The sequence below is a fragment of the Malaya genurostris genome, chromosome 1 (assembly GCF_030247185.1).
Source record: "Malaya genurostris strain Urasoe2022 chromosome 1, Malgen_1.1, whole genome shotgun sequence".
NCBI lineage: Eukaryota > Metazoa > Arthropoda > Insecta > Diptera > Culicidae > Malaya > Malaya genurostris.
Genome location: NC_080570.1, coordinates 109,364,615 through 109,382,304, shown reverse-complemented (window position 1 = coordinate 109,382,304; position 17,690 = coordinate 109,364,615). Strand labels below are relative to the sequence as shown.

General features: G+C 38.6%; 2 protein-coding genes across 4 annotated transcripts in view; one reads left to right on the top strand and one right to left on the bottom strand.

The window, feature by feature from the left end:
* Positions 1–6,273, top strand: part of LOC131425389 (mitochondrial protein C2orf69 homolog) — a 63,111-nt gene extending 56,838 nt beyond the window's left edge. Inside the window, exons 2-6 of one of the 2 annotated variants that reach the window (XR_009228985.1) lie at positions 3,648–4,058; positions 4,131–4,363; positions 4,422–4,563; positions 4,622–5,518; positions 5,575–6,273. Coding sequence is in view for 1 of the 2 variants with exons in the window: in XM_058587231.1 (XP_058443214.1) it covers positions 3,705–4,058; positions 4,131–4,363; positions 4,422–4,563; positions 4,622–5,413 (1,521 nt within the window). In the remaining variant the exon portion in view is untranslated. Of the gene's footprint in view, positions 1–3,647; positions 4,059–4,130; positions 4,364–4,421; positions 4,564–4,621 lie in introns of both variants that reach the window. The other variant, XM_058587231.1, reaches the window with a different exon arrangement.
* Positions 6,274–11,621: 5,348 nt separating this feature from the next.
* On the bottom strand, positions 11,622–12,689 carry LOC131425388 (uncharacterized). 2 transcript variants are annotated; one of them, XM_058587230.1, is made up of 3 exons: positions 12,378–12,689; positions 12,119–12,287; positions 11,622–12,054 (listed from the first exon to the last, which is right to left on the bottom strand). In XM_058587230.1, exons 1-3 carry the CDS (start codon positions 12,505–12,507, stop codon positions 11,718–11,720), a joined length of 636 nt encoding a protein of 211 aa, XP_058443213.1. In that variant the 5' UTR covers positions 12,508–12,689; the 3' UTR covers positions 11,622–11,717. The 2 variants fall into 2 exon arrangements, with proteins under 2 accessions (XP_058443213.1, XP_058443212.1); XM_058587229.1 differs by having other exon boundaries at positions 12,119–12,687.
* Between the last annotated feature and the right edge of the window lie 5,001 nt (positions 12,690–17,690).

Below are 17,690 nucleotides of genomic sequence, written 5' to 3'. Positions count from 1 at the left end.
AATACCTTCCATCTCCGAGAAAAGTGAGTGACATTATTTTCACATTTTTTATGCATATCACTCTGTAAATCCGAAACCGGAAGTCGGATCCAAATGAAATTCCGGAACTTAGTATGAGACCATAAGGGCGTTCGTTTAAATCCAAGTTTGTAAAAATCGATTCAGCCAGCTCCGAGAAAAGTGAGGGACAACAATATTCATCGAGCTAAGTCGAAAGAGAGTGGAGAGGGGAGACCGGGGCTAAACCGAAAACTTTTTGTAAATTGAAAAACATTCATTACAACTAGGTTTTCTTCCAAGTTATCTCTAGTGTTGTTAAGATTCTACCTTCAGCTTCAATTCTCAATTTGTCAATTGGAACAATATACGTTAATGTTCGTACCAAGTCGCGCAGAAGTGACCAACCCATAATTCAATATAACTGCAAAACTAAACCGAACTCGTTATGGAGCAAATTAGAATATAACGCTTCACATAAATTAAGAACGAATACCAAATCTGAAGATACCTTAATTTCAACCTTTCGTGACATCTTCTTTGAGGAATTGCAGTCATTCGGCACGAAATTGACCTCATTAGTTTTGTGCCACTCAAAAAAATCTTTCGAGCAATGGTACGAAGCTAAATCTGTACAGAAAAGCTTGATGTATATTTGCCCATTGATCTTTTCGGTTGTCACAAATTTGTTTATTTATTTTACTGTTTTGCTTCCTATTGAACACTTCAACTACCCGCTTGTTTACTATTGAATAAAAAAAAAAAAACTACCCGCTTGTGATCCTTTTCACTATACGGTGATCAATTTTGAACACTTTTTCCATTCTGCTCAAAAGTTAAACGTTCGTTGTATCACTCTAGAACAGAAGATACTGTAGATTTTGCAATTCCCAGTCTCCTGCCGATGATGGCACGATGAGAGAGATCCGAATTTTCCAAATACCACCTTCCGACCACCAAACCACTATTGTCGCTTGCACAAGGTAAACATTACACAACTCTAGAACAGAAGATACTGTAGATTTTGCAATTCCCAGTCTCCTGCCGATGATGGCACGATGAGAGAGATCCGAATTTTCCAAACACCACCTTCCGACCACCAAACCACTATTGTCGCTTGCACAAGGTAAACATTACACATTGAACCGAATAGATAAAAAGTTATTTGAAAGTAATGCAATTTGGTTCAATTAACCCTTTAGGGGACGGGTATAACGTGACGGGTAAGTCGATATCTATCGCGCAGTCCGCCTGGGTTCGTTTCCCAACCCCGCACATAGAGTCAGAAAGTTTTTCTAGTCAGAATAGGCAAATGACTTTAAGGATAAAACCTTGAATTGAAAAAAAATAACCTTCTATATATTTGGCTTTCTTATGTAAGGCTTGCTGAATTTTCAGCACCAACAGATCGCCTGGAAACCTCTAAAAACGTATATCTCTGGAAATCCTTTTTTTTAATTATAGAGGTTTTAACTTTAAGATCATTCGACTCTTCGGCTCAAAAACCTGCGTGTCCCCTCTGGAAATACTTCATCAACGCGTAGAACATTTCACTGATTGATGAATGTATGTCTGTACATTTTTCATTGTAGTGGTACCTCATTCTTCAGTTCATTTCAGTTCAGTTCTGTCAGTAAGAAAACAAAGTTTGGGTTTCCTGGAAGCACTGTCCATAACGTTCTTAAATATTTCGATACACGTTTGACAACAGTCAGGAATGCTGGGACCGGATCAAAAATGAATCTCAGGAACCATCAGAAGGACGCGAACTTTCGTACGTACTTTCAAGAACCTGCAAGGTATGAAGTCGTTAAAGGAGAAAACTGTACCGAACCGTAATGATAAACAGAAGGTGACGGCCAAAGTCCGGGCAAGTTGTATCGTGAATATTTGATTAGGTTTTCCTGTGTGATAATGGACTATGAAACTTATGTGCTGGAAGACTTCAAGTATCTTCCCGGAATATCTTTCTATGCTGTCATGTGACGGAACGGCGTAGAGGAGGTCAAGTTTTCCGAAAACATTTGGTTTGGCAGGCAATATGAAGCTGTTTTCGAACAAGCCAAAGTATTAATACTACCGCAACGTTAAACAAGGAAGAATACCGTGAAGGTTGCCCAAAGAAGCGATTTTTACCATTCATACGCAGCCATGACACTCGCTCGCTATTCTGGCCTGTTTTGGCTTCTTGTCACTACACCAAATATATTTTGGAATGGTATACAGCGAATGCAGTTCATGTTGTTCCGAAAGAGTCGAATCCACCAAACTGCTCGTAGCTGCGACAAATCGAGTGGTATTGTGCTCTCGTGAAGAAAGAACTTTCTCAATATAAACAACCAGCTAGAACCAGTGCAGTAAAACTTGATTCAATTCAATTGAAACCGAATGTGGCACACACTGACGATCTCCCTACTGCAGTAAACTTCACACTCTGACACACACACAACGTCCGCTGACGTACCGTTCTTCACTCGTTTCTCTTCCAATCGAAGTTCAGTTTTACCGCAGTCAGCTGATCTCTTGAAGTAGCAAAATATCTCTTTCAATAGTGTGAGAGCGGCCATCAAACGAGGTTTATATAAACATTCGAATTGGTTTAAGATAATAGATGAAATACAAACCATATAGCTGAAATATCAATTACAGCATACACATAAGTTTCCTCCATCAGTTTTCATTTTTAATACGTTACTCCATTTATAATTCTATTCATTCGAACTTGCTCACTACCAACAGCGAAGACAATTAAGCAGCTAGACTGCTGGGCACTTGAAACTGAGCAAGCAAAACTTCAAACGACTAGATACGATTATTCAACTGACGATGAATTCTGAGCGATTAAAAAAATGGCAGCAAAAGTCAAATGAATTTGTATCGATATGCTGACGGTCAGTGGCCATAAATTTAATTTTCATCAACTATAATTTGATTGAAAATAAAATTTTACTGTACTGGTTAGAACTATAGAAATGTTTCGAAAAATTTGGACAAGCGCTGCTGAAAAGTCTGACTGGAGTAAACTCAAAAGTCCGTAATTTCTTCAGTAACTGTAACTTAAGTTACTGTAATTAGTTAGATAGATGACTAATAATGCACAATTAAATGAACAAATATGCATCTTGGATGGAACTAACAGCAAATTTGTTTTATTCCAAATTTAATTTGTCCACGGTTGAATTGTCGATTCCCAACTATTTCGCGATCCACCTAGGGATTGGCCTGAATTTTTATTGGGAATAATGTCGATAACCACTTCACAGATTATGAGGACATTTAAATATTACACTATAAAATAGTTTTACCCATAATTTTATGAATTATTATCCATTCAATAAAAAGTTCGACACAAAAAAGTTGTATTTTGTTGAATACCTACAATCTTTACGCCATCTCTAACTCGATGTTTTCATCACCGAATAAGCATTTCGGTGAAACAACTGACAAGTTCTTCGTATTATGAGACTATAAATCTAGTAGTTCCCTGACCTGCATAAGAAGATTGCAGACTAACTTTATCTATTGACCGTACAGTCTGCCTTGTTCTCTAAATAATGATTCAAAATCTACCCAAATTCTAGAAAGTTACTTAAATTATCACTATCCACATAGCCATTGAAACAATTGTTTGTTTGTCCTTCTCGCCACAGGTGGTAGTTACATAATTGTGGGCAACAACCGATCGAACACTCGTGTGCTCCCATGCAATGCATACGCTGAGATGTAATGACACGACCACGACAACGGCCACCGCCACGGGACCCATAACCGGTAGTAGTAGTAGTAGTAGTGCTGCTGGTGTTGCTGGAGTGACTGGTTCAGCAGTGGGTGCTAGTGTTTCGGGAACATCGATTCTTCAGTTACAACAGCAACCGCAACAGCAGCAACCACAACAACAACAACAACAATCACAATCATCTCAGTTAGCGAAGGGTGGTCCCGTACGACTGAACGGTATCAAAGGCTACCAAAACCGAACTAATCATATCATCTACTGTCCGCCACTGTTACGGTCCAAAGATGAATGTACGGCGGTTGTGTATTTCGGCGGGGATGTACAGGTATGTAGTACCAAAATACAATCTTTTCACTGCTATGACCTTAAAGAAAATATCCCGATTGTTTGTTTCTAGGACATTCCGGAGAAAATGGAAACCAACCGAGATAACAAAAACTACATCAAGTGGAACTTAGAAAATACTGCTTTATTGTTGCGGGATTCATTTCCCCGAGCACACATAATAGTGGTCCGGCCGATGCGTATGGAATATAGCACGTTTAGTTGCTTCGACAATTTTGTACGCGGTAACAATGCCGGCATTCCCGATCATACACCAATGCACTACTCGCTGCAGCATTTAGAAGAGTGAGTATAATTAATTTAGCTTGTTGCGCTGATAAATAATATCATGTGTCCATTGAAGACTGCTGAACAACTTGACGAAAAAACTGACGAAACCTGTGCTGGAACCAGATCTACTGCAAAAGTTGATAGCAGCCACGAACTCATCGCTCTGCGGAACAAATCACGAGGGCAGTCAGGATATGGATCTGGATGTCCATCCGGTAGCTAGCGAATTTTCATGGAACCTTTCGAATATGTGTTAATAGTTTTTTTTTACAGTCGGATTTGCAGAACAATGCAACAGCAACAGCAGCGACTACGAATGCTTCCACTTCGGCTTCCATTGTTAGCAGCAATAATGCCAGCAGTGCTGACATCAACGAGTTGCTCTGGTGGCGCGAAAACCTGAATCTGGATAAGGCAAACCTCGCATTGATGGGCTTCAGCAAAGGCTGTGTCGTCCTGAATCAGTTCATTTACGAGTTTCATTACTATAAGACCCTTACGCCGGATGATAGCACAATGATGCGACTGGTTTCGCGAATAAAGGACATGTACTGGTTAGATGGTGGTCACGGAGGGGGCAAAAACACCTGGATAACATCTCGGAGTCTGTTGGAAACGTTGTGTCGACTAGGGATAAGCGTGCACGTCCATGTTACGCCATATCAAATTCAGGACGATCATCGGCCCTGGATTAGGAAGGAGGAAAAAGCGTTCACGGATTTACTGAAGCGGCTCGGGGCTCCCTTCGATCGGCATCTTTATCCGAGCGAGGCCAATTCGACAAACTTATTCACCCATTTCGAGGTACTGAACCGGTTCCGGCAGTACCAGATAAATGTCTTTGCACAGCAGCATCTGCATCAACAGCAACAACAGTTGACGGCCACCAATTTGTCTACCACCTCACCAGAGGACAGTGTCGAGGAACAACAGGAACAATCGTTACTAGCCCCAGATAATGTAGGACAAACGAATGAACCCGTGGAAATGATCATCGGCAACGATACCGACATCGAGGACGAGAAGATTGTCGACGATGACGAAGAGGAGAATGGCCCCAAGTGATCGCATCATTGCGTGGTACTACTAGGCAAAAAAGTGGTCAGTTGAAGTGCAAAGTCGAATTGTGTTTTCAATTGTGTGATTCCAGTGAAGGAGCAATCGGCTAAGGTAATTTTAAAACAGCGTACTTCACATTCATCAAACAACCATATTTGTGATTTCAGAGTTGCTCTCTTTTTACCAAGCAAGTCATCTTCAGAATTTTCAATTTGATTTGTGGGAACGTAGAGTATCCCACAGTATTTTGGTTGTGTGATCAAGCAATTGTACAGCTAATCGGTATAACTTATAGCATGCCATTTATTTTGCGTTTATCGTCAAACACAGATTGTATTGCTCCGGAAATAGTTTATATTTTTATTTTCTAAACATAAATCGTACGAGAAACGTATAATATATATATTATAAAAAAATTCCCTTTGATTGTATAAGGTTTACGATAAATTGATTGAACGAAAGTAGTTGGGGTATGTCCATTTTCTTCGGATGCAATGCTGATATTCACGGAAGGTCACTGTTTCAGATTAGTGTAAGTGATTTTAATAACAAAAGCAAATAACTCAAGCAAGTATTCGATTTGGAACCATATTTAGGCAGACGCAAAGGGGGTATTTTTTTTAAATCACAAATTAGTTTTACAGACTTTACAGGCTTTGATGCAGCTTTTTGGCAAAATTTGTTCTGAAAATGTTCCAAATAGCATCTTGAAGTAAGCAAAAGATTTTTAAAAAATAAAATGAAAACAATCAAAACGAAATTCAAGATTTTTTTTTGATGAATGGTCTCAAGTAGATGTTCGCTATAGAAATTGTAAATGAAAATTAAATGCGAAAGTAAGCGATTTTTCATGTTTGAATCTAAAAGAGTTTGGCGTTTTGTTTTACACGAATTTGAAAGAATATTCAAGCTGTTTATTTATTTATTTATTTACTGTTGCGGAAAGCTCTGGGTCGCACATTAACACTCCTAATACCAAGCCTAAAAAAGTTACGCGGAGCACCAAGCCTGAAAAAAAGTTGGAACGGTAACTTTGAGCTATCATAGCTCAGTTGTTACTTGACCAATTTCGAAAAATTTTACACCCTCGAATTTGGTGAAGTTTATAGATTATTTTAAGTAATCTAGTAAAAGTAAACTAATGAAAATCTGATTTTTCCCGTTCCAAGTTTTTTTTTCAAGCTCAAAATATGCCCTAGACTGGTGAGACTTTTTACAATGATCGTCAATATTTCGAATTTCAAAGCGATGACCTATATATTTTTACACATCATTCAACTGCTAGTAATACCAGCTACAATTTTCGCCCAACTACCATTCTTGCACTATCAAAAGAAAACCTGAAAAAATCGATGAATTCATAAATATATATGAATTTTTCATTTTCTTGACATGTTTGTATATAACTCAAAAATTAAACCGATGACATGTACATTTTTCTTCTCCAAAATATTGCAATCATTACCAGAAACAATGTATTGATGAACAAAATTATATATCAGTTCAAAGAATATCAAGAAATTAGGTACAAATACAGAGAATTTCTATTATTGGGAAAATTTTGCCAAACAAAATCGAAACAAAACTTTTAAATTATATGACATATTTTTGTTATTATTCTAGTTGGAAATTTATTATGAACAAAATTTACAAAAACTGAAACTTGGTATTCACTGACAATCTTAAAAATTCTGGTAAATATACCTAAACTCTAAAAATAATTATATTTTTGTATTGCACAAAAGATCTAAACATCTTTTATACACCACCCAAACGCAACTGATAACTACTAAAATTCTGCTTTTGTTTTAGATTTGTCGTAGAATCTCAAAAATAGGTAGAAAATCGGAAATTTTAAAATATCCGAGTTATATTGCATTGTACAGTGGTCCGGATCAACAATTTAGGGGGACAAAAACATTTGTGGCTTAACCTTATACTTTAGAGCTAGGATGTCTTCTAAACAAATGATCAGTGAAAGATAAGCCATATTTTGATGTGCATGGTGTTAGGGTGGCTCTTTTTATAAAGGTGATCCAAAAATTATTTTACGGATGTGTTGAGATAGAGGACTGTATCATTCGGAAAAATTGTAGATAAACTTATATCGAGCAGCTTTGCTGAAGACACCATTGCGGTATCTCCAAAGGTTCTAGTGTTACAGTTATTTTTAAAGAGCAACTTAGGGTGTTCCTGAAAAAATTATATTTTTTACTGTATCATTTTTATTTTTCACTTGTCGTATTAGGTATTTTTGAGCATTGTTTAAACCAATTTTTTGATGACTGTCGTATTCAGATAGCACTTTCTGAACCGAAGTTATGAGCAAAGTGGGGTCTGTCGATCCATCCGGAGACTCTTGTAATGAACCGATGTGTCCACCTGCTCTTGGTTGAGCTGTCCCATTTCCTTTGCCACTCGCGAAGGGAGGTTGCGTTGGTAGTATGGGCGTTCCTGTCCCTCCACGTATCGTAGCATTCCGCGTCCTCCTTGATGAGCAGTCCAATAGGCATCATGCACGCCACCATGCAGGCTGAGTCTCCAGATACCGTACGGTACACACTGATCACACGAAGACACATCAGTCTGCTCGCCAGCAATTTTGAGTCTTGAGTGCCGACGCCCATACCGGGCTGCCGTACCTGAGGATCGAAACTTCAACTCCTGGCAGTAAGCTGCGTTTGCTAGAACTATTGGCCATTATTCGCGAGAGCGCCGCAATTGCCATTGAAGCACGTTTACAGGCATACGTGCTTGCCAAAACTGAGCTTGTCGTCAAGCATCACACCCAATTGCTTCAGCGATCTCTTGGAGGGGATCAAGCAATCACCAGCATGTGCCGACGCCTCTTGGTCTGATTTTTTGTTTACCACCATCATCTCTGTTTTATGGTGCGCTAGTTGCAGTGTCTTCTACGCAACCAATCTTCCACCATGCTGATCGAGTGTGATGCGCTCAGTTCAACCTCTTCGATGGATTCTCCGTAGACTGTTAGCGTGATGTCGTCCGCGAACTCGACTGTCTTGACGCCCGTGGGGAGCCTCAACCGCAGTACGCCATCGTACATTATATTCAACAGGAGCGGGCCCAGGATGGATCCCTGTGGTACATCGGCCGTGGTAGAAGTGGTGCGTAAGCCTTGCTCAGTCTCGTAGAGCAATACCCAGTTCTGAAAGTAGCTTTCCAGAATCTTGTACAGCCCTTCTGGTACACCGATCTGGTCGAAGGAGGGAGTCAGCGATATCCGCCCAACAAGCACTATTGAACGCGTCTTTGACGTCAAGCGTTACTACCGCGCAGTAGCGAATTCCACGCCGCTCCGGCTGAATAGCGACTTCCGCGGTGGCTACCACCGATTTTATGGCATCAGCCGTAGACCCGTACTGTTCGTTAAACAGTCCACCCGCCTCCTCTATAAACGGGGCTAGCCTGTTCAGGATGATTCTCTTCAGGAGCTTCCCTGTGGTGTCGATCAGGCCGATTGGTCTATATGCCGACGGGTCCCCAGGAGGTTTCCCAGGTTTTGGTAACAGTGCCACTCTCTGCCTTTCTCAAATGTCCGGGAACGTGAGTTCGTCCAGACATCTCTGCATGACCTCCCTGAACATGTCCTTTAGAGCCGCGTTCGGGATACCATCTGGTCCGGGGGCTTTCTTAGTGTCGAGCGATCTCACCGCTGACAACAACTCTTCATTTGTCACTCTGCTAACATTGTTGGTAGCGGTGCTGGCGGCCACGGGGACGTGTCATGGTGAGGGAGGAGGACTCTTATGCTAGTGCCTCTCTCGTTTTGGCCATAACCATCATGTAGGCATCACCCCATAGGTTGGAGTTGGCATACTGACACAGCTTATCAAAGCAGGCTTTTTGGCTTACGCGAATAGCCTTGTTCAGAGCAAGCTTGGCCGCTTTGAACGCTTCGTTTCTTACTGCTCTTTTATCCGGTAATCTAGGTAAATCTAGTAATCTCAACGACTCAACTTTTGGCACCGTCGTTCCCCAGTACCACATCTAGCTTGGCGAGGGCCTCTAGCAGCGTCTGCCCTCTCTAGTTAGTATGACGGCTACCCCACGCCGTTTTTTACCCACCAGGTCTACGGTCAGCCTGTCGACCAGTTGGGTGAACTGGTCTATTGGCCACCGCGGTGGGGCGTAGCAGCTGCAATAGTATACGCCATTTATCTTCGCAATGGCTACTCCCTCGGCTTGCGTTGTCACCACTTCCTGAATTGGATAATGACCAGTGATCCAGATGGCCGCTGACTCGAATCTGTCCGCAACCCATCTCGTCCGATCGCGATCTCGTCCAGCCACTTACACTGAAGTGTCACCTTGTTTTGCAAGGCTCTGACTTCGACTTCGTCTAGAACTTGCTGGGCTAGTGCCCCGAGTTCTGGTCCGACCGATTCTGCTCCTTTTTGTTAGCACTAGCAGCATCTCGCCAGCTCTAGTACGTCTAATAGAGCGATCCTCCTTTCCAAGGTCGGCAAGCTTTGCCTCGCTCCGCATTGCCTTGAGGTCGTCGGCGTATTTCTCCTTGTCTGTTTTAACCAGCAAGGCTTCCCCTTTGTCCCTAGCCATTCTCTCGTGTTCTATGGGGACTTTCTTCTTTTTCTTCCCGATCACCTTGAGCCAGGGCTGCTCCATGTCTGGTAGGTCCTTGTCAGGATTCTCCTTATCCTGTCGATCCTTCTCACCAGGCTCGTGTTTGGTGTCTTTACTCGGGTCCGGGGACCGAGTAGCCCTTTGGGATTGAGACCTCTGCATTCTTTTTAATACCTTCTCCAGATTCACTCCAGATTGAATTTTAAGATTTCTGAAATCGAACGTCGAGATCTGGTGTTATCTCGACGTTTCAGGCAATTCTAAGATATTTGACATAAAAAAAAAATTTCCGATTTCGGTGAATTTTCAAAATGGAACATTATCAAACTTTCACCATTGGAAGTTATTTAGGAATTAACATTGTTTGTGCTAGGGCACATAACCAATTTCATTATGTTTACGTTTCGTCTTAGACTCGTCAGTGCATAGCAGTTTATGTTGAACTGTTATGCCACCTTGCAGTTCAACATAAACCGCCGAGGCTAAACCGAAACGTAAACATAATGAAATTGGTTATGTGCCCTAGCACAAACAAAGTTAATTCCTAAATAACTTCCAATGCCGGCCGGCACCACTCATCCACCTACCGCTTTACGCAATTAAAGATGATCCCAAAAAATTGGCAGTGCAGGGTTTCATTCAGTAAAAAGCATTCAAACGGAGAGGTAAGCTGCAGGTAGATAACCTGTTGGTGTTAATCACAAAGGCTGCTGCCAAGCCAATATTCGGGGCGATTCCAGTTTCAGAAGTACCTAGAATAGTGAAACTCACTTCACTGAGAAAGACGGCCTAACCGATTGAAGAATACCATTTCTTTTTAATATGAGAATAAGAGAGATATGAGAAAGGCATCAATTTTCGCATTCTGAACATTCCGAAATAGTTCTACGTTTGTGAAATATAAATTTTGATATTCTATCAATTATAATGTCGTTTAGGATAGCGGAAAATTTAAGATATATGATTTTGTTCTTAATTGTTTGTAAAACAAAAATCAAGCAATGTATTATTTTTAAACTGTAGTTGTTTTTTGCCATGGGTTAGTAAATTAAATTCTTAAATTTTTACGTTCTATTACTTTTTGTATAAAGCCATTGAAATTATTTAAAATTTTTGTATTATCACAAAACTTATGACTCGGTAAAATTGAAGTTCTCAATATCCGATTCGCGATGCAGGTGCCGCATGAATGCAGATAAGGCATATTTCGAGCTCGAAAAAAAAACTTGGAACGGGAAAAATCAGATTTTCATTAGTTTTTCCTAAACGATCGTCAATAATGATGTACTTAAAAAATCTATAAACTTCACCAAATTCGAGGGTGTAAAATTTATCGAAATTGGTCAAGTAACAACTGAGCTATGATAGCTTAAAGTTACCTTTTTTTCAGGCGCGTAACTTTTTTAGGCTTGGTATTAGGAGTATTAAATTAGACAGACTTTAATATTTTTCGTTACCTACAATCATACATCCAGGAATCGTTTAATTTCACAGGGAATTCATTCCGAGCCTTCAATATTTTCACTGTACCTCAACGATGTTAAAATTTCTCTGGAAAATTGTAAAGAAGATATATTTGTACTGTCATCAACTTTTCAAAAATATTAGGTTATGTACAAACTACAATAATTTATTACAAAACACGCAACCTAGCACTCTAGTTCAAATACACTTTCATCCACAATTTTGAGGCAGTCCTATTTCTTCAGTACTGTTCCTTACAACTATTCCGGCAATGCAACTTGCTTTTCTGATTGAGCCACTCGTCGGAACCATCACAACAGTCGCAAACCCCATCGTTTACCCATGAACTAGGTACGGACGTATATCCACCCCGTCCGGTTAGGTGACGTTTTTGGAATCGACAGTAGAAACGACCCCGAGCGCACGCATTTGTACTAGGTTCATCGCTACCGTCTTCCGGACAATCACAGTAATCGTCATTCACCCGGTTCCAACTGATCGCCCGATTGGAACGAAGACAGTGGAAAATTGTTTGCGGTCGCTCTGAGTACGCATCCAATTCACTCAATCGAATACCTCTGGAAAGATAAGAGCGTTTAGAGAAACTCAGTGCAAACAACTTATCTAATCAAATTTAATTACCGGAGTATACGTTTCTCGTAGTTCCCTATTCTCTCCACGTAGACGTAACGGCTGTCATCAGTTGGACCCTTGAATATCGTATTGGTACTGCTGTTGAGACTCGCTATTCCTCCGCCTTCGTCCCGCAAACCATTTGATGCTGCTGTTTCTTCGACCGCCGCTCCATTTCCTATTGAATTAACACGTGGAATATTAGCCTGATGTTGGTCCGAATTAAGCCGGACGAGCACGCCCGTCCCCGATTCCGTTTGTAACTGACTGATGTAGAAAAATTGGTAACCAAAGAAAACCACGGCCATCAGCAGCACCCCGAGCAAGGTCATCTTGAGTTTCTGCTTGTAGAACGGCTTGTAGTAGATGTTGTCTCGTTTGACCCATGTTTTACGCATTTTGTTATATGTTACACGTGAAAAAGCAAACTAAGAACTAACTAGTCGCCGATGAATTCAATATCTAGCATCTAAAGAGAATTTTAGGTGTTTTCTAATGAGATATACACATCACTTCACTACTTTTGTTTACGTTTACAATATAGTTCGACAATTTCTGCTGACATCAGCTTTGTAACAATGCCTCAACGACCAAAGGAGTTTTGTCAATTGATGGGAAACATGAAATGTTCATAGGTGGAGCTGCATTCGTAACTACCTCATTTTAGGCTAGAGATGGGCAATTCGCTCCTGAGCTGTTCCAGTGAATCGAATCATTGAAGTGAGCTGACAGCTCACAGCTCTTTTCAAAAGACCCGCAGCTCACCAGCTCACTCATTTGCTACCCAGTTCACATTTTCACAGTATTATGACCAGCGTTGCCAGGTTGCCAGATTTGTCTGGCAAATGCCAGACTTTTCTCGCTTCGACAGACACTTAAACTAACCAGATCTTTTACCAGATTTTCAAATTTTCCCAGATTTTCCAAATTTTCCTAGATTTTCTCAGATCTTGCTAGATTGTTACGGTTTTGGCCTCTATATGATAGGTGGGGAAACCTTTTTTGCTCACTGAAAATGAAGCCCGGCAAAAGTTTCCTTGTATATAGTAGACCCAGACAAATCCAGATAAATTTTTGAGTTTTGACAGATTTTTGAAAAAATAACCTGGCAACTCTGATTATGACGAAGGGAACACGCTACGAGCTGATCGGATCTTCGGCTCTTCAAGAGATTCTATTTATGTCGTTTTCGTTTTTTAATTGCACTACACCGGTGTAGCGAAAGCGGCACCTAAACCGTTCGTTTTTACCAATTGCACTACACCAGTGCTACACTTTTTCTGCACCGATACCACTGGTGTAGCACTCATCAAAAGTTTGGTGTAGCTCTGTGCAATGGAAACGTTTATTGTAGTCAATGGTTACTGTTTATGTTTTCGTCATTTTTGTTCGTTTATTCATGCCTCAGTGTAGCACTGCACCGGTGTAGTGCAAATTAAAAACGAATACGCCATTAGTCGACATCAATTAAAGATAAGTTAATTCGCATTGCATTCATTGCATCATTGCAAATCAATGATTCAATTTCGATCATGCATATGAAAGAAAACCGGTGCATAAGAAAAACGGCGCACAAAATCAACCTTAAGTTTAAACTAAAAGAGCTGATACATCGAATCGATTCACTTTGGTGAGCTGATCGGTTCGGAGCTGTTCACCAAAATGAGCTGTTTTGCACATCTCTATTTTAGGCTAAGACAAGACCATAGACAACTGGCAGAAGCCTTCCGAATCATCCTTCTCGTCATTTTCGCCCTGTGGAATAAATACCAACGTATCGGCTACAGTGTAGCCATATTTACAGATTTTTTAATAACTTTATGCTAAGAAAGTTTTTGATTTGAAATAAACATGAAAAATGTTTTTGTGAATGCTTATTTTTATTATATATTAATGCTTAAAAACAGTTAATTGAGATTTGATAACAAAACACGAAATATCTCATGTTGAACGCAAAATCGATTCCATTGTTGACGTATTACCGAATCTTTCGGAACCGAAAAAAATCAAGTTTGGATAGAAATGCTTAGTGCGACCACAGTGTGGAACACAACAATTCATTCTTCTCGTAAAACTAAACACACTTTCGAGTTTACACTAATTTAACAAATCTTTTTTGCTTACACTTTAATTCACTAGAAAGAAAAACGGCTTGATGCAGATTTTTTATACAGTGCTGCCACTATAAACATTTATTACAGATGAGATTGAAAAAAAGTGAAACATCCTCTGAAAATTTTCGTTTTCATTGGTGAGCTAAAATTATACATTTTAATAAACTTGTTGTCATATTTTCTTTATACTTGGCATCATTGCTCGCGTACCCTGCAAAAGTTTTTTTCTTTTCACAATGTGCGGGTACCAACATCAGAATCAGCCAATCATAAACTGGTCCATTTTGGAACAAAAGCAGCCCCCCCAGTTGTCAGGTCTTGTCTTAGATGTTAGGTGATTTTTTCAAAACGACGTTTCTCTCAAGATCTATAAGTACTATTCGTTTTGTGTATATGTATATATTGGATCAAATCTTCTCAATCATGTTAACTGGACCATTTTTACGGTGGCTAAAAATTTTGTATAAAAAATTGTTAGGAAATGCGACATAAGATTATCCGAACAGAATAAAGACACTTCACGCGTTTTCTGTGTTAACGGCCAATAAGTCATTTGTCAATATCGAACAAGAAATAAATGACCAACTTTCTACAAATAAGAAATATATGACTAATTTAAATTGTATAATACATAAGTGTAATTTTGGTTAAGAAAAAATCAATATAACAGAACACATCGGTAAATATGTTCTCGATCTAGTAACCAGATGGTGTCACGAGAAAGTAGTTTCAGATCCGAACTTTTCGGTTACTTCAAGGTATGATTATTATTAAATAAATTAATCTCTCTTTTTTTATTCTATCCTTGAACCCATCTGTTAAAAATAATGCTGGAGGATTTTTCGGAGAAATAACTCAAACCACAACGAAACCATGTTTTTCTGATAAAAAAATTATTTAAAATAATCAAGTTCTGAATAAAAAACCAAAATTTATAAAATTAATAAAATGATTATCATCAAACGTGACCTTAGAAATTCATTCAAACATTTTTGTGAATTTCATACGACTATCTTATGAATATATAGTCTATAGTAGAAGTCTTGAGGAATTTCCCCTCTATATCATAAGGGTGTACTTTATTTGGCCGAATTTTGTTTGCCATAAATTTGTTTGGCATAAATCTGTTTGGCATAATGTCGTTTGGCATAAAATAAAAAAGATATACTGTTTCATTTGGCATAATTGTTCTTTGGCATAATTTTCATTTTGCATAATTTCAATTGTGCATATTTTCTTTTGATTCTTTTTATTCTTGGAGTAATTTAAAAGGTTGAAATACATAACGGCCTTAACACTTGGATTATAGTATTTCCGATTAGTGATTGGACGACTCGGACTGCGTTACCTCGGTGACGCCAAGCCTTGTCCTCGTTGTGGTCTTAAACTAGAAAATAAATTGAAAGGCGGCTTCGCCGCCTTCTTTTTGTTTTAATGCGAGGCCAAGGGGTAGCTCCTAGCTTTAAATAGACCGAGCAAACGAGTGGATTACCGGTTTGTGTGCGGGGGCCGCCGCTTCCGGAAATATTCCCAAACAAAACAATCTAAAGAAAATATGCACAATTGAAATTATGCCAAATGAAACAGTATGTCTTTTTATTTTATGCCAAAAGACATTATGCCAAATAAATTTATGCCAATCAAAAGTTATGCCAATCAAATTTATGCCAAATGAAATTCGGCCAAATAACGTACACCCATATCATAAAACTAAGTTATGGAATAAATATCTAATCCTTAGAGCAAATTCAGCAGCTACAAGATTCATATGGAGTGTTCTATAATATAATTGAAACTGAAACAAATGTATCCCCAGCCAGCCGTTTTAGTTTTTTTATTCGAACAGTTTTACCACAGACTAACAGACATAACACTATGAATAAATTCTTATAAAAATAAATTTTCGTGGGACACTAACTTCACCTATATTGAACTGCGCGAACTATTTACCATCGGTACACCCCTTGTGTTATGTGAACGTTTCTTTACTAATTGGTTCCCCCCGTTTGTCAACACAGATCAGCTGCTTGCAGAGATGCCTGATTTTATTAAGCTTTGTCTAATATTTGAAAATGAATTGTCGCAATTAATAAATGGATTACGTTGTTAATATATTCAACCTTTTTAGCAATGTTTGAGGGCAAACATTTATTTGTCTTAAAATTGTTCAGAAAAATGATTTTTTTAGTTCGTGAAACCTTATGCTTTTTACATAGGGGAAATATATATTCTTTTTAGTTAGTTTTTTCGTACGGACTGTTCAAAAAGTTCATTATCGGGCCCAACGTAAACTGAACTTGTAGTCATCTAGACTATTGTTGATTGTATTAGTAATTTTCATCCGAAATTATGTGGCAGCAGGACAGAAGCAAGTAAATATCGTAACAAAACATGGTTTCGATTTTGTATTGCGTTAGAGGATGAGAAGTAAGCACAATTCTGTATTTAGTTTTGACAATATTTACTGAATCTGTATCCTGCATGAAATCCGCATGGACGTATACAAATCAGTACATTACAGACATTTGTATGAATGGCAACTCTGTTCATAAATAAAAAAACATAAACGACATACTGGATGTTTATGATAGGGTAACGTGGCGCCATCAAAACATATGCGAGTACTGTCCCAACTGAAGGAATATTCGAAATGATCGTTTAAATGATTGAAGAATCCAATTTGTGTCTGTTAGTCTGTGGTTCTACTGTCAAATTTAAAACTGGTATACGCTGCCGTTCTATTTTTTTCTATACTTGAAACACAGATAAAACGCTGCTGATGCTGCCAACTTATTTTGTTATAATTGCCAAATTGAAATTTTAAAACTGACATAAATTATGCATCTACACGCAGAGAAATAGAGCAAGTTTAAAATAACAAAACAGTTAGTAGATTTTTGAACTTGATTTATGTTTATTTCAGGCTAGAATATAATTGTTTTGAACGCATTTCACCCTTCAACATCAACAACGATCTCTGTTTAATTTGAATCAAAATTTTGGTCTAACAAAATGAAAAATATATTTGTTTATGCTGAGTTTTTTGTCGAATAAACTAACTATTTATTATGTGTCAACCAAAGTTGAATTGATATTATCGAAATGTTCACGTTGACTTGATTCTGTTATATCTTTATGCCAAGAAAAAAAAGATTCAATTTATCTAAGATCTAAGAGTGTAACGATACAACTGAGTATTGTATGCGTATGTATTGATATTCAAGAATATTTTTATAATAACATTAAAATAACAATTTTTTTATAAACAATACGTGATGCAGGATCTCCATCTCTACCGAATTTATTGAAAATTGATGGAGCATCGTAGCGTGGAATGCTATAAAAATAAAAAAAAACTGGATTTGATTGTGGCATGGGAATAAATTGTTTGTCTTAGATGTTTAAAAAAATTCAATTAAAAAAATGCAAAAATTTTTAAAACGAATATAAATCAAAATAAAAGTAGT

Coding starts and splice junctions, on each gene's coding strand:
- LOC131425388 (XM_058587229.1), bottom strand. CDS start 12,507: ATGCGTAAAACATGGGTCAAACGAGACAACATCTACTACAAGCCGTTC. Junction 12,055..12,118: donor TACGAGAAACGTATACTCCG/GTAATTAAATTT, acceptor TTATCTTTCCAG/AGGTATTCGATTGAGTGAAT.